General features: G+C 45.0%; 2 protein-coding genes and 1 long non-coding RNA gene across 3 annotated transcripts in view; 2 read left to right on the top strand and 1 right to left on the bottom strand.

The window, feature by feature from the left end:
- The window catches only part of LOC132891513 (LIM and senescent cell antigen-like-containing domain protein 1), a 78,829-nt gene extending 57,628 nt beyond the window's left edge, over positions 1 to 21,201 (bottom strand). The window contains exon 1 of the mRNA XM_060929176.1: positions 21,116 to 21,201. The gene's annotated coding sequence lies outside the window, so the exon portion shown is untranslated. The remainder of the gene's footprint in view (positions 1 to 21,115) is intronic.
- On the top strand, positions 14,843 to 15,334 carry LOC132891515 (uncharacterized). Its single transcript, XR_009655332.1, has 3 exons — positions 14,843 to 14,994; positions 15,095 to 15,154; positions 15,253 to 15,334. It is a non-coding gene; the product is annotated as an uncharacterized LOC132891515 (long non-coding RNA).
- On the top strand, positions 15,793 to 20,271 carry LOC132892112 (proline-rich protein 36-like). Its single transcript, XM_060930510.1, has 3 exons — positions 15,793 to 17,884; positions 18,736 to 19,686; positions 19,766 to 20,271. The coding sequence occupies exons 1-3, from the start codon at positions 15,793 to 15,795 to the stop codon at positions 20,269 to 20,271; spliced, it is 3,549 nt and encodes a 1,182-aa protein (XP_060786493.1).
- Positions 21,202 to 23,037: the final 1,836 nt, after the last annotated feature.

The raw sequence follows: 23,037 nt of genomic DNA on the forward strand, positions 1-23,037 counted from the left end.
ACTTATAACCAGTAGGTGGCACCAATAAACATCGGTGAAGAAAAACTTTACCTTGGCTCCCTCTCAGGAATAAAGGAAATAGAAATTATATGGAGCGCTTGCATGTGACGTCACAGCCGATCCAGATTGTGACAGACGCCATCTTGTCGGTCAAACGCCATATTTCCGCCTTCTACTTCTACTTCTGGTTCTACTTCTGCTTCTACTTCTACCTTTTCTTCTGGAAAACCCTATTATATACAATTCTACTACAATGGCTGCGGCTACAAGCTCTCCCTACCTGTGCACGTTTTTTATGTTTTTTGTGTGTATTTTTGTGTGTTGTTCGTCTGTACCGGACTTCAATATCCACTACAACCGTATGGACTTACTGGACATTGGTTTCCAGCAGAAAATGATGGTTTGTAGCGATTTCCATCGCATGCACAACATTCCGGACAAGAAAAAAAAAAACATTCCGGACGAGATAGCGAGACCAGCGGGGTCTCCGTGGATTGTTATCGGGAGCAAAGCGAAGGAGGCAGCGCCGGGAGCCGAAGCAAAAGCGAGGTTGAAAATTGATCCATTCTGTACACGCGTGCAGCAGTATTCAGCGGTGTTTTTGACCGACAAGATGGCGGTTGTGTACTTTCCAGTCACGTGACTGCAAGATACTGTATGTTTCACATTTCACCAGTGTACACTACAGGATGGTCCCCATTAAAAGTGTATATACTGAATACAACCCCAAATCAGAAAAAGTTGGGACAGTCTGGAAAATGCAAATAAAAAAGAAAGCAGTGATTTCTAAATTTACTTTGACTTGTATTTCATTGGAGACAGATTGAACCCAAGATATTTCTGGTTTTGTCTGGTCATCTTCATTTCATTTGTAAATATACATCCATTCCTGTGTTTCAGGAGGGTGACCAGATGTCCCCATTTTCTGGGGACAGTCCCCATTTTTGGTGGCCTGTCCCCAGCTGGAGCTGTCCCTGGAAATGTCCGTTTTTAACCATGACCAACAGACCGAAAAAAACCCAGACCGAAACATCAACCAGATTTGAGCAGATGCCTCGCGTATTGTTTTGTGGATAACTTTAAGACGGGCTCAGGCCGATAGCAGAGATGTTCTCGAACAGTGTTTCTCGACAACTGGGCCGCAGCCCATTAGTGGGCTGCTAAGTGCCATCTAGTGTGCGGTGAATTTTTTTCAAGTTTGAAGTCAAATACTAAATAGGATGTTGTAGTGTCCCAAATCCAGTAGCTGGTTTGCCAAACACTTTTCAAGCGGAATAAATACATTTGTGGGTAAATTAAGAAGAACGAGCCTTTATTTTTGTCACCTTCCTCCTCTACATTTAACACACACACACACACACACACACACACACACACACACACACACACACAGAGCATGCATGTGCAGTGGGCAGAATAAATAAATATGTTTGTGGGTAAATTATATGGTTCTGTGATGCCTGCTGAAAGAGAAGAGCAGGGAGGATTGAGAATCAAGCGGCTGTGGTTTGTTTACAGCTGATACTAAAACTTGTAGCATCCTAGCAACCATTGGAAAGACGTGTACAAAATGCCCAGAAATGCCTCCTTACCATATTCACGGATGTAAATCCAGCAGACGCGGAAGTGCTATGTGACTACGGTTTGCTCCGGAGGCCTGCTCAACCACCGACCCCCACTCCTGCATCCAGCCTACAGTGGAGGTGCCACAGGCGGAACATGCAGAAGCAGAAGAGGGGCAAGTGCGGAGGTATCCGGGCTAGGCTAGCGGCTAGCCCTCACTGGCTGGCTATCCCTACCATCACTCTGGCCAATGTACGCTCGCTGGACAAGCAGCTGGATTATGTCCGCCTACTCCGTTCATCTTCTAAGTCTGTGAGTGAGTGTTGTGTCCTTGTGTTTGTGGAAACATGGCTTAATGACAGCATCCCAGACTGTGCCATTCAGCTAGCCCGGCTAACATGCTACCGGTCAGACAGAGGGCTAGTCGGGGGGGACTCGTGGCAGAGGACTCTGTGTTTACATCAGTGATGCCTGGTGCCACAATGCTGTTGTGGTCTGCAAACACTGCTCACCACTGGTGGAGTTTATAATTATTAAGTGCCGGCCATTCTACCTGCTGAGGGAATTTACAGCCATATTGCTGGTAGCAATATACATCCCTCCCAGCTCCAATAAAAACAAGAGTGAAGCACTGAATGAACTCTATCAGCACATCAGTGAGCAGCAGACAGCCCACCCAGATGCTTTCCTCATCCTGGCTGGGGATTTCAACCATGCAAACCTCAAGAGCGTGTTTCCAAAACTCTATGGACATATCAACTTTCCCACATGTGGAAACAATACTCTGGACAATGTTTACACCATGCATAGAGGCGCCTACAAAGCCCTCCCCCTCCCCCACCCCCATCACTCCACTGTTATGCTAATGCCAGCATACAGGCCGCTGGTTAAAGTCACCAAACCAGCTACAAAGCAGGTACGTGTGTGGCCAGAGGGGTCCTCAGAGGCACTCCAGGACTGTTTTTCCACCACTGACTGGAGCATGTTCAGACAGGCAGCCACCTACAACACCACCACAGATCTTCAGGAGTACACGGAGACCGTCACTGCCTACATGAGGAAGTGCATGGACGACATTACAGTCACCAGAACCATCTCCATTGGGGCCAATCAGAAGCCATGGCTGACAGGGGAAGTCCACAGGCTCCTGAGGGCTCAGAACGCTGCCTTCAGAGCTGGGGACAAGGTGGGCCTGAGGACAGCTAGGGCCAACTTGTCATGAGCCATCAGGGTGGCCAAGAGACAGTATTCCAGGAACATTGCTGACTACTTCAACGACAGCAGAGATACCAGGAACCTGTGGCAGGGGATTCAGACCATCACAGACTACAAGCTCTCGCCACAGACCTGTGACAACTCCACCTCTCTGCTGAATCAGTTGAACGACTTCTTCACTTGTTTTGAGGCAGACAACAGCACCACGGCACAGAAGACCCCACCACCTCCCGGCGACCAGGTGTTGACGCTGTCCCCAGACAGCGTGAGGAGAGCTCTCAGGACGACAAATGGATGGAAAGCCCCAGGTCCTGATAACATTCCTGGTCGTGTCCTGAGAGACTGTGCCGAGAAGCTCACAGATGTCTTTACAGACATCAACATCTTGTTGACCCAGGCTGTTGTCCCCATGTGCCTCAAAGCCACCACCATCATCCCGGTCCCGAAGAAGCCGTCTCCCTCCTGCTTCAATGACTACCGCCCTGTCGCACTCACTCCCATCCTCATGAAGTGCTTCGAGCGGCTAGTCATGAGGCATATCAAGTCTGTCCTCCCCCCGCCCTGGACCCTTTCCAGTTTGCATATCAGTCCAACCGTTTGACCGATGATGCCATCTCCATTGCCCTCCACTTAGCCCTCACCCACCTGGAGACAAAAGACTCATACGTCAGAATGCTGTTCATAGACTTCAGCTCAGCATTCAACACAATCATTCCTCAGCAGCTCATTCATAAACTGGACCAGCTGGGACTCAACACCTCCCTGTGCAACTGGCTGCTGGACTTCCTGACGGGGAGACCACAGGCTGTACGGCAGCAACTCCTCCAGCACCATCACATTGAACACAGGGGCCCCCCAAGGATGTGTGCTGAGCCCCCTCCTCTTCACTCTGCTGACCCACAACTGCACACCAACATCCAGCTCCAACCTCTTTTATTAAGTTTGCGGATGACACGACTGTGGTGGGTCTCATCAACAATGGCAATGAGACAATCTACAGGAGCGAGGTGAGCCGCTTGGCCATGTGGTGCAAGGACAACAATCTCTGCCTAAACGTGGAGAAGACGAAGGAGATTGTTGTGGACTTCAGGAGAGCGCACACCCAGCATGCTCCACTAACTATCGACAGTGCTGCAATGGAGAGGGTGAGCAGCACCAAGTTTCTGGGTGTGCACATCTCTGAAGACCTGTCCTGGAGCAACAACACTGCATCACTGGCCAAAAAAGCCCAACAGCGTCTGTACTTCCTCCGCAAACTGAGGAGAGCAAGAGCCCTGGCCCCCATCATGCACACATTCTACAGAGGCACCATCGAGAACATCCTGACCAGCTGCATCACTGTGTGGTATGGTGCCTGCACCGTGTCCTGCTGCAAGACTCTGCAGCGCATCATGAGAGCAGCTGAGAGGATCATTGGTGTCTCTGTCCCTTCTCTTATGGATATCTATAACTCCCGCCTCACCCGCAAAGCCATCAGGATTGCAGGTGACCCCACCCACCCATCTCACAGCCTCCTCAGCCTGCTGCCATTGGGGAGGAGACTGCAGAGTCTCTGGGCCAAAACCAGCAGGCTCAAGGACAGTTTCTTTCACCAGGCGGTAAGGAGGCTCAACTCCCTCCCTGTTCTACCCCTCCTCCCCCTCTGCCCCCTGCCACAGATTCTGCCCACACACACCCCTGCCACATCTGACATCATGTCATCCTCACAGTCCCCCCCCCACACACACACTTTCAACATTCATTCGCACACTGAACTCAGGGACTGCTCATTTCACTTTACCTCACTCATTTGCACTATTTTGTACTACCTCACCTTAACAGCTGTTAGTTTATTGTTTATACTGCTTATTTCATGGTTATCTGCTATACCTCAGGTGCCCTTGACTGTTTATTTTATGTCCTTTTGCTCCAATATATGTGTATATGTATGTGTATATGTATGTATGTGTGTGTGTGTATATACATACATCACCTCTCAGCTGTGAGTGTTTAGTCTATGTCTATTTCTTATCTAGAGTGTTTATACTGTTTATTTCAGTTATTTTATTTTTATTTATTGCATTGCCTGTTTGCACCGTGGGTCAGAGAGAAATGAAATTTCATCTGTGCTGTATGTCGAGCATGTATAGCATATTTGACAATAAAGTTGACTTGACTTACCGGGGCAAAAACGATACAGGATTTATCTTGTAGTGTTCTGATCCCCAAATTGTTTACCCAGCCACATATAAAAAGTTGTACGCTTCCATGCTCTTCCAGGTTTTCATCTGTTTGTGTCGAATGATATCTGCAGCACCAGGTAGTTTGAGATGTTCGGGAACTCAACGGATGGAGAATTTGCCAACTCATAATAAATGAATGAATAACTTTATTTAAACACGATAAGTTGATCAGTAGAGCTGGTGGGGTCGTGCATGTACAGATACAAATAATTACAAATACAAAAGACTAAAAATATACACAATCTTTAAAAAAACACCCTTAAAATCTGTTGATTATCTGTTATCATCACATTAAGTTAATTAATGGTATGCATAACTATTGTTTTTGTATTTAGTTATGGCTACAATAGGATCAAATTTTATTCTACTAATGTCAAATTTAGCTAGTAAATTTTTCTTTCATAGGAAAAATCCTTCTTTTCTAATGTGTAAGAATCTAATCCCATTGAGTGGTTTCTATATCCACTTCTTTTGAGTGTACTTCTTGGTTTTAATAACTTATTTGTTTTCTGGACACAAAAATGGCAATAAGTTCTTGTGTTAAATCGACCAGACTCCACTTTGGGATCATTAATCCCTTTTGACTGAGAATGACCTACATGCATAGTTTTATGTCGGCTTCTGGCACATCAATACAGTATTAAATACAAAACCTACAATTAAAACCAGTTTGTTTTTATTGCATTTATTTAATTCCTGGACTCCCATCTGTAACAGGGAGTGATGTTGCATCCCATTAATACACTTTACAGTAGATTATTACATTCTAGTAGAACAGATCAGCCAAAATACAGTGCCTTGCAAAAGTATTCATCCCCCTTGGTGTTTATCCTGTTTTTTGCATTACAAGCTGGAATTAAAATGGATTGGGGGGGGGGGGGGAGGGTTAGCACCATTTGATTTACACAACATGCCTACCACTTTAAAGGTGCACATTTTTTTTTATTGTGACACAATAATTCGGATGAAAAAAACAGAAATCTGGAGTGTGCATAAGTAATCACCCCCTTTCGTATGAAACCCCTAAATAAGAGCTGGTCCAACCAATTCACTTCACAAGTCACATAATTAGTTGATTAAGATCCACCTGTGTGCAATCAAAGTGTCACATAATCTGTCACATGATGTCTGTATAAATCAACCTGTTCTGGAAGGACCCTGACTCTGCTACACTACTAAGCAAGCAACATGAAAACCAAGGAGTACTCCAAACAGGTCAGAGACAAAGTTGTGGAGAAGGATAGATCAGGGTTGGGTTATAAAAAATATCCCAAACTTTGAATATCCCAGGGAGCACCATTAAATCCATTATACAACCCCGATTCCAAAAAAGTTGGGACAAAGTACAAATTGTAAATTAAAGCCGCTAGCGGCCTTGACGGGCCCTCCTCGCATGTGTGGTTCCGCAACCCAGGACATTCCGCCACCCAACAAAATAGTCACATGTCATATATTCATCAAATGTTCAAAGGTGATGTGCATGTTGCAAATGCCATGACTGCTTGACGGATGAGAGATAGACAGACAAAGACTGTAAGTGTGTGTGTGTGTTTCTGTGGTGTGAAAATGTACATTTATATATGTACAAAACTATACATGTGTCTCCTCCTTATCTCAATCTCATGCTGTAATCTTAAGTCATCTTAGCTTTCCTGTGTCTACAGTGTGTGTGTGTGTGTGTGTGTGTGTATACATGCAGAGTTTTCATATGTCTGCAACAAAATGCACAATGATGGCAGGTCACTAATATATAGATTTAGGCACTGCCTAAAAGCGGAGCTCCCATCTGTTTCTGGGTTGTAGAATTTTCTTATATCCTCGCCAGTCTCTTTTGTTTTATTTCTTTACTGGCTAGCACTGGCCACTAGGCGCTGTGTATGACTGGTAATTACTAACACTGGCCACTAGGCGGTGTGTATGACTGGTAATTACTAACACTGGCCACTAGGCGGTGTGTATGACTGGTAATTACTAACACTGACCACTAGGTGGTGTGTATGACTGGTAATTACTAACACTGACCACTAGGCAGTGTGTATGACTGGTGGTACACGTACAAACCACAAAAAATCGACTCGATGGGTTTACCATTTTTTCTTAGGTATGGTGCTCCACTGGAGCTCTGCTATTATTGTGTGTGCGTGTGTCTGTTTGTCAGAGGGGGAGAGAGAGAGAGAGAGTGTGTGTGAAAGAGAGAGAGTGTGCTCATACAGTGGTGCTTGAAAATTTGTGAACCCTTTAGAATTTTCTATATTTCTGCATAAATATGACCTAAAACATCATCAGATTTTCACACAAGTCCTAAAAGTAGATAAAGAGAACCCAGTTAAACAAATGAGACAAAAATATTATACTTGGTCATTTATTTATTGAGGAAAATGATCCAATATTACAGATCTGTGAGTGGCAAAAGTATGTGAACCTCTAGGATTAGCAGTTACTTTGAAGGTGAAATTAGAGTCAGGTGTTTTCAATCAATGGGATGACAATCAGGTGTGAGTGGGCACCCTGTTTTATTTAAAGAACAGGGATCTATCAAAGTCTGATCTTCACAACACATGTTTGTGGAAGTGTATCATGGGACGAACAAAGGAGATTTCCGAGGACCTCAGAAAAACATTTGTTGATACTCATCAGGCTGGAAAAGGTTACAAACCCATTTCTAAAGAGTTTGGACTCCACCAATCCACAGTCAGACGGACTGTGTACAAATGGAGGAAATTCAAGACCATTGTTACCCTCCTCAGGAGTGGTCGACCAACAAAGATCACTCCAAGAGCAAGGCGTGTAATAGTCAGCGAGGTCACAAAGGACCCCAGGGTAACTTCTAAGCAACTGAAGGCCTCTCTCACATTGGCTAATGTTAATGTTCATGAGTCCACCATCAGGAGAACACTGAACAACAATGGTGTGCATGGCAGGGTTGCAAGGAGAAAGCCACTGCTCTCCAAAAAGAACATTGCTGCTCGTCTGCAGTTTGCTAAAGATCATGTGGACAAGCCAGAAAGCTATTGGAAAAATGTTTTGTGGATGGATGAGACCAAAATAGAACTTTTTGGTTTAAATGAGAAGTGTTATGTTTGGAGAAAGGAAAACACTGCATTCCAGCATAAGAACCTCATCCCATCTGTGAAACATGGCGGTGGTAGTATCATGGTTTGGGCCTGTTTTGCTGCATCTGGGCCAGGACGGCTTGCCATCATTGATGGAACAATGAATTCTGAATTATACCAGCGAATTCTAAAGGAAAATGTCAGGACATCTGTCCATGAACTGAATCTCAAGAGAAGGTGGGTCATGCAGCAAGACAACGACCCTAAGTACACAAGTCGTTCTACCAAAGAATGGTTAAAGAAGAATGAAGTTAATGTTTTGGAATGGCCAAGTCAAAGTCCTGACCTTGATCCAATGGAAATGTTGTGGAAGGATCTGAAGTGAGCAGCTCATGTGAGGAAACCCACCAACATCCCAGAGTTGAAGCTGTTCTGTATGGAGGAATGGGCTAAAATTCCTCCAAGCCTGTGTGCAGGACTGATCAACAGTTACCGCAAACGTTTAGTTGCAGTTATTGCTGCACAAGGGGGTCACACCAGATACTGAAAGCAAAGGTTCACATACTTTTGCCACTCACAGATATGTAATATTGGATCATTTTCCTCAATAAATAAATGACCAAGTATAATATTTTTGTCTCATTTGTTTAACTGGGTTCTGTTTATCTACTTTTAGGACTTGTGTGAAAATCTGATGATGTTTTAGATCATATTTATGCAGAAATATAGAAAATTCTAAAGGGTTCACAAACTTTCAAGCACCACTGTAGATGTTGCGTGTGCATGTGAGTGCATACATGTGAGTGTATGTGTGTATGCATAAATATGCATATAACTGTGAGTGTGTGTATGAGTGTGCACAGAATTGTATATGTTATATCATCAGACTCATGATATCTAATATTTTGTAAAGTTTCAGATCAATCCATCAATGAATTGAACATTTTTCCCCATTTCCTGCTTGGCCAGATGGTGGCGCTGTGCTAGGCATCTGAATTACACATGTGAATATCATCATAATACACAATATTTTGTAAAGTGTCAGATCAATCAGTTAAGGCATTGCCAATTTCTGGCACATTTCCTGCTTGGCCAGGTGGTGGTGCTATAACAGGCAGGCCCATTGGGCGTCAGGTTGTCATAATAATCATAATATCTATTGAAGTAAGAAGTGTCCGACCATACAGTCAATGCACTGTGGCTTTCTGAAACATTTCCTGTTTATGTGGCAAGATATTAAAATCATAAGGCCATTTCAACATATTACAAGATATCAAAAATCCCTTCGCAATTTAATATCAGCAACATCTTGGCATCACGTATAACAAATTTCACATGAATCTCATGAACCGTCTAGGAGGAGCATGTTAAAATTCATCATGTGTCAAAACACACACATTCAAAACCCTATTCTTTCCTTGGCCAGTTGGTGGCGCTATACCAGACAGGCCCATAACGGCTAAAGAGTCTCAGAATCAGAATCATATTGCAAGATATCAAGTTCAACATTCAGCAATATCTTGGCATATTATATGTTATAATATTTCAACATATTACAACATATCAAAAATCCCTTAGCAATTCAACTTCAGCAATATCTTGGCATCATGTTTGCCAAGTTTGACATGAATTTGATGAACCATCTAGGAGTACGTTAAAAATGACCATGTGTAATTTCACTCCAAATGGCCTTATGACATCATTCCAAAGTTCTACCCATTCATTTCAATGGGAAATGGGGGCGCTATGAAGTCCCTGGGCCATGCCCGGGGCCAAAAGTCTGTGGCTGAGTAGCGGTGACAATGACTGATGTGTGTATCAAATTTCATGAGTTTTTGTGCATGGGAAATGCCTCAAATAAGGCCAAATGCGGCAGAATAATAATAAGAAGTAGAAGAATCCTTCGAAAAACAATAGGGTCTTCACACCGAACGGTGCTCTGGCCCTAATAAAAATGAAATGCAATGATGTGGAAGTTTCAAAATTCCATATTTTATTCCGAATAGAACATAGATAACATATCATATGTTTAAACTGAGAAAATGTATCATTTAAAGAGAAAAATTAGGTGATTTTAAATTTCATGACAACACCACATCTCAAAAAGTTGGGACAAAGCCATGTTTACCACTGTGAGACATCCCCTTTTCTCTTTACAACAGTCTGTAAACGTCTGGGGACTGAGAAGACAAGTTGCTCAAGTTTAGGGATAGGAATGTTAACCCATTCTTGTCTAATGTAGGATTCTAGTTGCTCAACTGTCTTAGGTCTTTTTTGTCGTATCTTCCGTTTTATGATGCGCCAAATGTTTTCTATGGGTGAAAGATCTGGACTGCAGGCTGGCCAGTTCAGTACCCGGACCCTTCTTCTATGCAGCCATGATGCTGTAATTGATGCAGTATGTGGTTTGGCATTGTCATGTTGGAAAATGCAAGGTCTTCCCTGAAAGAGACATCGTCTGGATGGGAGCACATGTTGCTCTAGAACCTGGATATACGGTACCTTTCAGCATTGATGGTGTCTTTCCAGATGTGTAAGCTGCCCATGCCACACACACTAATGCAACCCCATACCATCAGAGATGCAGGTTTCTGAACTGAGCACTGATAACAACTTGGATCGTCCTTCTCCTCTTTAATCCGAATGACACGGCGTCCCTGATTTCCATAAAGAACTTCAAATTTTGATTCGTCTGACCACAGAACAGTTTTCCACTTTGCCACAGTCCATTTTAAATGAGCCTTGGCCCAGAGAAGACGTCTGCGCTTCTGGATCATGTTTAGATACGGCTTCTTCTTTGAACTATAGAGTTTTAGCTGGCAACAGTGGATGGCACGGTGAATTGTGTTCACAGATAATGTTCTCTGGAAATATTCCTGAGCCCATTTTGTGATTTCCAATACAGAAGCATGCCTGTATGTGATGCAGTGCCGTCTAAGGGCCCGAAGATCACGGGCACCCAGTATGGTTTTCCGGCCTTGACCCTTACGCGCAGAGATTCTTCCAGATTCTCTGAATCTTTTGATGATATTATGCACTGTAGATGATGATATGTTCAAACTCTTTGCAATTTTACACTGTCGAACTCCTTTCTGATATTGCTCCACTATTTGTCGGCGCAGAATTAGGGGGATTGGTGATCCTCTTCCCATCTTTACTTCTGAGAGCCGCTGCCACTCCAAGATGCTCTTTTTATACCCAGTCATGTTAATGACCTATTGCCAATTGACCTAATGAGTTGCAATTTGGTCCTCCAGCTGTTCCTTTTTTGTACCTTTAACTTTTCCAGCCTCTTATTGCCCCTGTCCCAACTTTTTTGAGATGTGTTGCTGTCATGAAATTTCAAATGAGCCAATACTTGGCATGAAATTTCAAAATGTCTCACTTTCGACATTTGATATGTTGTCTATGTTCTACTGTGAATACAATATCAGTTTTTGAGATTTGTAAATTATTGCATTCTGTTTTTATTTACAATTTGTACTTTGTCCCAACTTTTTTGGAATCGGGGTTGTCGCAAAATGGAAAGAATATGGCACCACTACAAACCTGACAAGAGAAGGCCACCCACCAAAACTCACAGACTGGGCAAGGAGGGCATTGATCAGAGATGCAACAAAGACACCGATGATAACGCTGAGGGAGCTGCAAAGATCCACAGCGGAGATGGGAGCATCTGTCCATAGGACCACTTTAAGCCATACACTCCACAGAGTGGGGATTTATGGAAGCATGGCCAGAAAAAAGTCATTGCTTAAAAAAAAAAAATCACGTTTGGAGTTTGCCCAACAGCATGTGGCAGACTCCCCAAGCACATGGAAGAAGATTCTCTGGTCAAATGAAGCTAAAATTGAACTTTTTGGCCATCATGGGAAATGCCATGTGTGGCGCAAACCCAACAACCTAAGAACATCATTCCTACAGTGAAGCATGGTGGTGACAGCATCATGCTGTGGGGATGTTTTTCATCTGCAGGGACAGGAAAGCTGGTCAGGACTGAAGGAAAGATGGATGGCACTAAATACAGGGCAATTCTGGAGGAAAACCTGTTTGGGTCAGCCAGAGGTTTGAGACTGGGATGAAGGTTCATGGTCTCGCAGGACAATGACCCTAAACATACTGCTAAAGCTACACTGGAGTGGTTTAAAGGGAAACATATTTAAATGTCTTGGAATGGCCTAGTCAAAGCCCAGACCTCAATCCAATTGAGAATCTGTGGCATAACTTGAAGTTTGCTGTACACCAATGTAACCCATCTAACTTGAAGGAGTTGGAGCAGTTTTGCCTTGAGGAATGGGCCAAAAGCCCAGTGGCTAGATGTGCTAAGCTAATAGAGACATACCCCAAGAGACTTGCAGCTGTAATTGTAGCAAAAGGTGGCTCTATAAAGTATTGACTTTTTTTGGGGTGGGGGGTGTTACTTATGCACACTCCAGATCTCTGTTTTTTCATCTTTATTGTTTGTTTCACAATATAAAAAAGTGCACCTTTAGCATGTTGTGTAAATCAAATGGTGCTAACCCCCCAACAATCCATTATAAATCCTGCTTGTAAGGCAACAGAACAGGACAAACACCAAGGGGGATGAATACTTATGCAAGGCACTGTAATTGGAGATCTTTTTTTAATGAGCCCCGACTTGTTACAAGTATAAATAGGTGGGCCTTAAAATGGAAAAGGTTGAGAACCCCTGTTCTCGAACACCTCTGGCGAGAGCTTTTCCAGTATTTTGATTGGTGGAGCTGAGGAGCAATTTTTTAACCAAGCGCTAGAATCTTTGCCTAAGGTCATTCATTCAGCTTTGACAGATCGCTTCATCCGCTCCTGGACAGGTGAACCATAGTCTTTTCTTGTCGGCCTCAGTGACATTGTCATCTATGTTATTTAGCCTTTAAATGTGTCAGCTACATTTTGTGATGTTGTATATGGCATAACATTACTTGTCACACTGGATTGAGATGTAGTGGTTGACCTAACAAACCATAGCCTACTGTGGCCAATGCTAGCAGGAGAAAGCTCAGTGCAGCGCCAATCAGTCAGCTGAAGTTGTTGCTGGATGTCGCATTGCCAGAAATCCAGCTGAGGTAGAATTGTAATAGTTTAACAGCATAAGCTAACTTGCACACAGATTGGTGTGTTATCCCCCAGAGTAGCTGGCTATGTAAAGTTGTAAGGTTATGGTAAATGTTACCAAAGTGCCAGTAATTTGTATAATTTGTTGTGATGTGTAGCGGACTACACATTTTGATTAAGACTACTCATTTAGGCAAGGTCGTCAGTTCAGTTATGGCTACAGTTTAGGCTATGGAAGATCGGGAATCATTTGTATCCTCAATAATAATAATAATAATAATAATAATAACAGGGCAGCACAGTGGTGTAGTGGTTAGCGCTGTCACCTCACAGCAAGAAGGTCCAGGTTTGAGCCCCGTGGCCGGTGAGGGGCTTTCTGTGCGGACTTTGCATGTTCTCCCAGTGTCCGCGTGGGTTTCCTCCGGGTGCTCCGGTTTCCCCCACAGTCCAAAGACATGCAGGTTAGGTTAACTGGTGACTCTAAATTGACCATAGGTGTGAGTGTGAATGGTTGTCTGTGTCTATGTGTCAGCCCTGTGATGACCTGGTGACTTGTCCAGGGTGTACCCTGCCTTTCGCCCGTAGTCAGCTGGGATAGGCTCCAGCTTGCCTGCGACCCTGTAGAACAGGATAAAGTGGCTAGAGATAATGAGATGATGATAATAATAATAATAATAATAATAATAATAATAATAATAATAATGTTACCATACCTTGAAATTGCTTGGAATAAAGTAAACTGTTTATTTAAGTTGTGTTGTGTGTTTTGTACATTTTAAAATACATTGTCCATTACTTGTGGCATATATAGAATAGAATGCCTTTATTGTCACTATACACATGCACAATGAGATTAAAGCATCTCCAATAACAGTGCAAAACAGCGTGTAGAGTGAGAGAGGGAGGAAGGGGGAAAAATATGGTAATATGGTAATTAATTTAATATATTTACTTTCATGGGTCTAAAACATCTATGTCAGCTAGCCTACAATTTAAGAGTCTATAAATCTAAACTATGTAGCCATACCAGAGATGTTCACATTGCCTTTCATGAATGTTAATCTAAAGCCATTGCAGAATCGGCCTACAGTGCACTTAGTGAGGAAAATCCCACTTTTTATGCAATGCATGATCAAAGTACATGAAAACCAGAAATGTCCCCAATTTTTATTACAAAGATGAAAACATGAGATGTTTTAATGATATTTTCACTGCTGAACTGAAAATGTCCCCAGTTTTCTTCTCAGAAATCTGGTCACCTTATGTTTCAGGTCTGTAACACCTTCCAACAAAAGTTGGGACAGGGGCAATTTAGGGCTCGTAATGAGGTAAAACATTTAAACAATAATGTGATTTGAAACAGATGACATCAACAGGTAATTTTTAATCATGATTTGGTACAAAATCAGTATCCATGTAAGGCCTAGTCTTTGAGTAGAAAAGATGTGCTGAAGATCTCCAGTTTGTCAACAAATGCATGATGAAATTCCTGAAATGTTGAAAAACAATTCCTCAAGGAAAGATACAAAGGGAGTTGGATATTTCACCCTCTACGGTGCATCATCAGATCATTCAACAGTGCAAGGAATCTGATGACTTTTGACACATTTGGTATGCAATAGTACAGTATATGGCCACAGGTTTTGACTCCGATGGCCTACTATGTAATATGTGCCTTCCCACCAGACGCATTCACTGACGAAAGCGGAAATAAAGACACTGGCTGTAGTGTTAAACTTACGGGAAGCTTCATGTTTGGTCTAAATATATACATCTAGATATACGCACACACTATATGATAGTGAATGTTGTTTTAAAATTAATTATTAGACTGTGGTGAGATTAACTAGTGGTGTGTCGGTATGGAGGTGAGTAGGCATCTCTCTGTATATTAATACACTGCATTCATACTGCGGCTATAAAACTACAGGTGTCAGACAGGGAATTGATCTGACTGTGTGTGCACAGAAGGAACCGGATGTGGAGTGCAGCAGCTCCGCTTCATGTACGGGCGCCGGGAAATCGAAGGTAATTTATTCAACATTTTACTTTAAACTTTACATGTGGAAATACTGAGCTTTCCATATCAGCTAATGGTGTTTACTTTTCTCCTCATGTATCTGAAGCTGGACACATTGTCTAAAGATGACCTCATTAAATTTGCTAAAAAGCAAATAGGAGCAATGCAGAAGTTAAAGTCACAGTGTGCAGGTAGGGACTCAGTCTCTTGCTCACTGGGTCACTCGCTCTGTCACTCAGTCACTGTCAGTCACGCATTCAGTCAGTCACGCGCATTCACTCACTGTCACTGACTCACTGTCACTCACGCATTCACTCACTCAGTCAGTCACTGTCACTCACTCAGTCACTGTCAGTCACGCATTCAGTCAGTCACGCATTCAGTCAGTCACGCATTCAGTCACTGTCACTGACTCACTGTCACTCACACATTCACTCACTCACTCAGTCACACTCACTCACTGTCACTGACTCACTCAGTCACTCACTCACTGTCACTCACTCAGTCAGTGTCACAGTCACTCAGTGAGTCACTGTCACTGAGTCACTGTCTGTCACTCGCTCAGTCTCTGTCCTTCATGTCATTCAGTCTCTGTCCCTCATGTCACTCACGTCCCTCAGTCTCTGTCATTCAGCCTCTGTCCCTCATGTCACTCAGTCCCTGTCACTTAAGTCCCTCAGTCTCTGTCACTCACGTCACTCAGTCTGTCACTCACGTCCCTCGGTCTCCTCTGTCACTCACGTCACTCAGTCTCTGTCCCTCAGTCTCTGTCCCTCACATCCCTCAGTCTCTGTCACTCATGTCCCTCAGTCTCTTGTCACTCACGTCCCTCAGTCTCTTCTGTCACTCACGTCCCTCAGTCTCTGTCCCGCAGTCTCTGTCCCTCATGTTCCTCAGTCTCTGTCCCTCTCATCCCCCAGTCTCTGTCCCTCTCATCCCCCAGTCTCTGTCCCTCTCGTCCCTCAGTCTCACTCAGTCTCTGTCCCTTACGTCCCGCAGTCTCTGTCCCTCTTGTCCCTCAGTCTCACTCAGTCTCTGTCCCTCAGTCTCGGTCACTCACGTCACTCAGTCTCTGTCCCTCAGTCTCGGTCACTCACGTCACTCAGTCTCTGTCCCTCAGTCTCGGTCACTCACGTCACTCAGTCTCTGTCCCTCAGTCTCTGTCCCTCACGTCCCTCAGTCTCTGTCCCTCAGTCTCTGTCCCTCATGTCCCCCAGTCTCTGTCACTCGCGTCTCTGTCCCCCACGTCCCCCAGTCTCTGTCACTCGCGTCTCTGTCCCCCACGTCCCCCAGTCTCTGTCACTCGCGTCTCTGTCCCCCACATCCCCAGTCTCTGTCACTCGCGTCTCTGTCCCCCACGTCCCCCAGTCTCTGTCACTCGCGTCTCTGTCCCTCACATCCCCCAGTCTATGTCACTCGCGTCTCTGTCCTCCACGTCCCCCAGTCTCTGTCACTCGCGTCTCTGTCCCTCACGTCCCCCAGTCTCTGTCACTCGCGTCTCTGTCCCTCACGTTCCTCAGTCTCTGTCCCTCTCGTCCCTGTCCCTCACGTTCCTCAGTCTCTGTCCCTCTCGTCTCTCAGTCTCACTCAGTCTCTGTCCCTTACATCCCGCAGTCTCTGTCCCTCTTGTCCCTCAGTCTCACTCAGTCTCTGTCCCTCAGTCTCGGTCACTCACGTCACTCAGTCTCTGTCCCTCAGTCTCGGTCACTCACATCCCTCAGTCTCTGTCCCTCAGTCTCGGTCACTCACGTCACTCAGTCTCTGTCCCTCAGTCTCTGTCCCTCACGTCCCTCAGTCTCTGTCCCTCATGTCCCCCAGTCTCTGTCACTCGCGTCTCTGTCCCCCACGTCCCCAGTCTCTGTCACTCCCGTCTCTGTCCCCCACGTCCCCCAGTCTATGTCACTCCCGTCTCTGTCCCCCACGTCCCCCAGTCTATGTCACTCGCGTCTCTATCCCCCACGTCCCCAGTCTCTGTCACTCGCGTCTCTGTCCCCCACGTCCCCCAGTCTCTGTCACTCACGTCTCTGTCCCTCACGTCCCTCAGTCTCTGTCCCTGTCCCTCAGTCCCTGTCCCCACGTCCCTGTCCCTCACATCCCTCAGTCTCTGTCACTCATGCCCCTCAGGTCTCTGTCCCTCACATCCCTCAGTCCCTGTCCCTCACATCCCTCAGTCTCTTCTGTCACTCACGTCCCTCAGTCTCTTCTGTCACTCACATCATGCAGTCTCTTCTGTTACTCATGTCCCACAGTCTCTGTCACTCAGTCTCGGTCACTCACATCCCTCAGTCTCTGTCCCTCAGTCTCGGTCACTCACGTCACTCAGTCTCTGTCCCTCAGTCTCTGTCCCTCATGTCCCCCAGTCTCTGTCACTCGCGTCTCTGTCCCCCACGTCCCCAGTCTCTGTCACTCCCGTCTCTGTCCCCCACGTCCCCCAGTCTATGTCACTCCCGTCTCTGTCCCCCACGTCCCCCAGTCTATGTCACTCGCGTCTCTATCCCCCACGTCCCCAGTCTCTGTCACTCGCGTCTCTGTCCCCCACGTCCCCCAGTCTCTGTCACTCACGTCTCTGTCCCTCACGTCCCTCAGTCTCTGTCCCTGTCCCTCAGTCCCTGTCCCCACGTCCCTGTCCCTCACATCCCTCAGTCTCTGTCACTCATGCCCCTCAGGTCTCTGTCCCTCACATCCCTCAGTCCCTGTCCCTCACATCCCTCAGTCTCTTCTGTCACTCACGTCCCTCAGTCTCTTCTGTCACTCACATCATGCAGTCTCTTCTGTTACTCATGTCCCACAGTCTCTGTCACTCAGTCTCTATAGTAGCCATAAATACTTTCTTATTTTTTTGCTTTTCATTATGGTGTCAACTTTATGGGTATTGGTTTATTTGGTTTGTGTTGTTTTTCCTGCTCCTCCTGGGGAAGCATTGGCATGACAGTTTTATGGAGCTGGGTTGCATCTTTAAAAAGTGCATGACAATTTTCAAGATGAGATTGTATGGCTTCTACATTTAGTTCAGTTTGGCATGGGGTGAGCACGGGGTAGGCTATCTTTTGTGTACAAATATTGCGGCTACCAGATCCAACTAACCAAATATTCAGAAGCCGCGGTGGGCTAAGCAGGGGAAACAATTGTCTTACGTGCACTCAATGATCCAATGTCCACACGATTACTCCCGTTTCTGCAGTTTATTGCTCTCCATTTCATTTAGACTCCAGTAGTCTTTCCAAGTGCAAGGCAGAGCAAAAAAACCATCCAAACGAACAGAAGTTTTAGGTGAGTCCATGCGATGTGCTATGTGCAGTACACAAAAGATAGCCTTCCCCGTGCTCACCCCACGCCAAACTGAACTAAAGCACAGGTGTCAGGTAAGGCTAATTAAGGCTCCCAATTGCACACAGCACACGCCCAGCGCCACACCCATGTCCAAAAGTAACCAATAAAATGAAAACAACACAAACCAAATAAACCAATACCCATAAAGTTGACACCATAATGAAAAGCAAAAAAAAAGTATTTATGGCTCCTACAGTCTCTGTCCCTCACGTCCCTCAGTCTCTCACGTCCCTCAGTCTCTGTCGCTCACGTCCCTCAGTCTCTGTCACTCTGTCTCACTCAGTCTCTGTCACTCTGTCTCACTCGGTCTCTGTCACTCACGTTCCTCAGTCTCTGTCACTCACGTCCCTGAGTCTCTGTCACTCACATCTCTGTCCCTCAGGCTCTGTCCCTCACATCCCTCAGTCTGTGTCACTCACGTCCCTTAGTCTCTGTCCCTCATGTCTCTGTCCCTCACGTCCCCCAGTCTGTCACTCACATCTCTGTCCCTCATGTCCACCAGTCTCTGTCCCTCACGTCTCTGTCCCTCACGTCTCCCAGTCTCTGTCCCTTTGTCAAACTCAGTCTCTGTCCCTCACGTCATTCAGTCTCTGTCCCTCAGTCTCTGTCACTCACGTCCGTCAGTCTCTGTCACTCACGTCCCTCAGTCTCTGTCCCTCAATCTCCGTCACTCAGTCTGTCATTCACGTCACTCAGTCTCTGTCACTCACGTCACTCAGTCTGTCACTCACATCCCTCAGTCTCTTCTGTCACTCAGTCTCTTCTGTCACTCACGCCACTCAGTCTCTGTCCCTCAGTCTCTGTCCCTCATGTCCCTCAGTCTCTGTCCTTCACGTCCCTCAGTCTGTCACTCACGTCCCTCAGTCTCTGTTCCGCAGTCTCTGTCCCTCAGGTCCCTCCGTCTCTGTCCCTCTCGTACCCCAGTCTCTGTCCCTCTCGTCCCTCAGTCTCTGTCCCTCTTGTCCCTCAGTCTCACTCAGTCTCTGTCCCTCAGTCTCGGTCACTCATGTCACTCAGTCTCAGCCACTCACGTCCCCTAGTCTCCGTCCCTTGCGTCTCTGTCCCTCACGTCTCCAGTCTGTCACTCATGTCTCTGTTCCTCACGTCCCTCAGTCTCTGTCCCTCACGTCCCTCAGTCCCTGTCCCTCACGTCCCTGTCCCTACATCCCTGTCCCTCAGTCCCCTCAGTCCCTGTCACTCACGCCCCTCAGTCTCTTCTGTCACTCACGTCACTCAGTCTCTTCTGTCACTCATGTCACTCAGTCTCTTCTGTCACTCACGTCATGCAGTCTCTGTCCCTCGAGTCCCTCAGTCTCTGTCCCTCACGTCCCTGTCCCTCACGTCCCTTAGTCTCTGTCCCTCACGCCCCTCAGTCCCTGTCCCTCACGTCACGCAGACTCTTCTGTCACTCATGTCACGCAGTCTCTTCTGTCACTCACGTCATGCAGTCTCTGTCCCTCAGTCTCTGTCCTTCACGTCACTCAGTCTCTGTCCTTCACGTCACTCAGTCTCTGTCCCTCACGTCCCTCAGTCTCTGTCCCTCACATCCCTCAGTCCCTGTCCCTCACATCCCCCTGTCCCTCACATTCCCCAGTCCCTGTCCCTCACATCCCCCAGTCCCTCACGTCCCCCAGTCCCTGTCCCTCACGTCCCCCAGTCTCTCATGTCCCCCAGTCTCTGTCCCTCACATCTCTGTCCCTCATGTCCCCCAGTCTATGTCCCTCAGTCTCTGTCCCTCACATCCCTCAGTCTCCGTCACTCACGTCCCTCAGACTCAGTCTCACTCAGTCACTGAGTCCTTTAATTCAAATACATACAACATGCTGGGGACCATGATGTTTTACTGCCTTTGTATTAGCCTTAGTTTAATTATCTATGAATTGCTTCACTGTGTACTACGTTGCACTATGATTTGAGAAACTATAACTGTACAGAATTAAATGGCATGAACTTTACTCTTAATCTACATGTTAAATGGATTTCCTGCATCAGTTGAACAACAGAACTTACCAGGGCCAGGTGGGGCAGAATCAGGATACAGTTTTCTGTTTAGATTTCTTACAGCACTCTCATAATCTTCATCTGCATAGTAAAAGTATGTTGAGGTCATTAAAAGATAGATAAAGCTGTTGCAGTAATAACACAGATGTCAAAAGATCTGTGGTTTATGGTTCAGTGAATTTTACAGGGACATGGCGATAAAGGTAAGAGAGTGCCTTTGCAAGGTACAGACGCCGAGATCAGTTCTCTCTTGTATACTCATGCAGCCTAAATACATCAGGACAGGAACCTTCAGAATGGATTGGGCAAACTGGCACAGTGAATAAAACGGAACCCAAGTCAGTTTGCTACCTGAAAAGAAATTGCTAATGTTGGTGAAGTGGATTTAAAAGGTAACTCAAAAGCCGATTAAAAATGTTCCCAAAGTGAAAGTTCAAGGATTTTATCCAGGTAGTAAAGTGACAAGTGCAAGTACTGCACATTGTTGCCATACACAATCACATTTAAACCAGATGTTAGTCAAGGTCACGGAACTACACTGTTTACCAGATTCAGTGGTTCAATTAATTTAACGGAGATTTCCAACGACCAATCAGGGAAATGATAAAATTATTTCTAAAAAGGCAGTAAACTCTTACCATCACTATCATCACTCACATATCCTGGCTTATTTTTGTAAGTAAAAAACGTTGGCGGTGGCATTAGCTTTTGGGCGAGGTCTGCCTGCTCCGGAGTTGGCTGTTGCTCAAACACAATTTCAACATCAGAGTCATGACTGTCACCAGCATTCCTTACATCCTCCTGGATATTAGAAGCTAAAAAAAAAAAAAGGACAAACAAACAAGAATTAAACCCACTTCTTGATGAACAAAGGCAAACGAGTGCACTGAAGCAGCTTCTGGGTGAAAAAGAAAACTACTTTTCCACAAGCAAAAGACTGATCCATGACAACCATTTTAAGCTAAAGTTTCTTCAGTGGCACATTTAACAAAACTCAGACAGACGCTAAATCATTTTCTATAGAATGATAAACAGATTACAATAAATGTACTGCAATTCGCTGTAAAGCAAAGTAAGGGTTTTTTTTTCCTCCATAAGCATTACCTTGATGGATAAATAAAAATACACATATTTAGCCAATACATTATATTATATAGACAAGTGTTTTACTGGGAAATACACCACTTGTATGTTTCATACGAGCTCCATCCAGGACATGGAGAACCAAAACCATGACATAAATCTCAATATGTCACTTGTGAGGAAATCAATGAATTGTTTCAATAAATTTGGGTACTTTTTGTTTGTGAATGTGTCTATATAATAAAAAGAAAATCACATGTTGGCTTGAAGATATGAAGTCTATCTTCTCGTGTTGAAAAACTCACATTTTTTCATCAAAATACATTGCGGATCTGAGTGACATATTTAAATAATATTGGCTGGCTTTTTTTCGTGGTCTATCAGATATATTCCATTCAGCTAGCATGATACTGAACGAGTTGAAGATGAGTAGCTGAATGGAATATATCTGAGACACCACAAAAAAACAACACCCAGACATTATTATTATTATTATTATTATTATTATTATTCATACACATTCCTTTCAGGTGTTCATGTCTTTTTGTCTTTCAAAATTCTATTAAAATCTTCCGTATTTAACAAAGCAAGCCTGGCGGCCTTGTTAGTTTACAAATTGTCACGGTCGCTCGCTAGTGCATTAGTTTTACGTCTCCGACGTTTGATGTGCTGTCTTGACAACCATGCAATATCGTAAGCCATATTCAATGCTCGTTTTTCATTGGGTAGACACACAGGATATGCAATATGCTAACAATATTGCATGCTATCAAACCAAATGAACGAAACCCGCTAGAAGGGACCAGAACAAATTTTTATTCCATCAAAAAAAAAGTGTCCTGCATGCATGAAAATGCGGCACGGTGGTGTAGTGGTTAGCACGGTCGCCTCACAGCAAGAAGGTTCCGGGTTCGATCCCAGCAGCCGGTGAGGGCCTTTCTGTTTGGAGTTTGCATGCTGTTCTTGTGTCTGCGTGGGTTTCCTCCAGGTGCTCCGGTTTCCCCCACAATCCGAAGACATGCAGTTAGGTTGACGTGAGGTGGCCTTGGGCCGAGGTGCCCTAGAGCAAGGTACCGAACCCTTGACTGCTCCCCGGGCGCTCTGGTGTGGCTGCCCACTGCTCTGGGTGTGTGCGTGCGTGCGTGTTCACTGCTTCAGATGGGTTAAATGCAGAGGATGAATTTCATTGTGCTTGAAGTGTGCATGTGACAAATAAAGGTTTCTTCTTCATAATAATAATAATTCCCGATATTTCACTTTGATGTCACTCCCAGTGTTTTCCCACTGACTACACATGCATTGTCAAAATAGCGAAACAGTTAAAAATTAAAATTCTTCTGATTAACTTGCGTGTGTGTGCGTGTGTCCCCGTCCATATAATTATTATACATGCAGGCCACTTTTTCCATAGAATAAAAACATGTACTCCATTCCTTTCTAGCAGGTTTATTGATAGCATGCAATATTGTTATATCGC

Source organism: Neoarius graeffei, chromosome 9, assembly GCF_027579695.1.
Source record: "Neoarius graeffei isolate fNeoGra1 chromosome 9, fNeoGra1.pri, whole genome shotgun sequence".
Lineage (NCBI taxonomy): Eukaryota > Metazoa > Chordata > Actinopteri > Siluriformes > Ariidae > Neoarius > Neoarius graeffei.

Excerpts from the sequence above, each read along its gene's own strand:
- LOC132892112 (XM_060930510.1), top strand. The coding sequence starts at position 15,793 with ATGTCACTCAGTCCCTGTCACTTAAGTCCCTCAGTCTCTGTCACTCAC. Across the intron at positions 17,885-18,735 it reads TCTGTCACTCACGTCCCTCA|TCTCTGTCACTCTGTCTCAC; the intron begins GTCTCTTCTGTC and ends CACGTCCCTCAG. Across the intron at positions 19,687-19,765 it reads CCTGTCACTCACGCCCCTCA|TCTCTGTCCCTCGAGTCCCT; the intron begins GTCTCTTCTGTC and ends CACGTCATGCAG.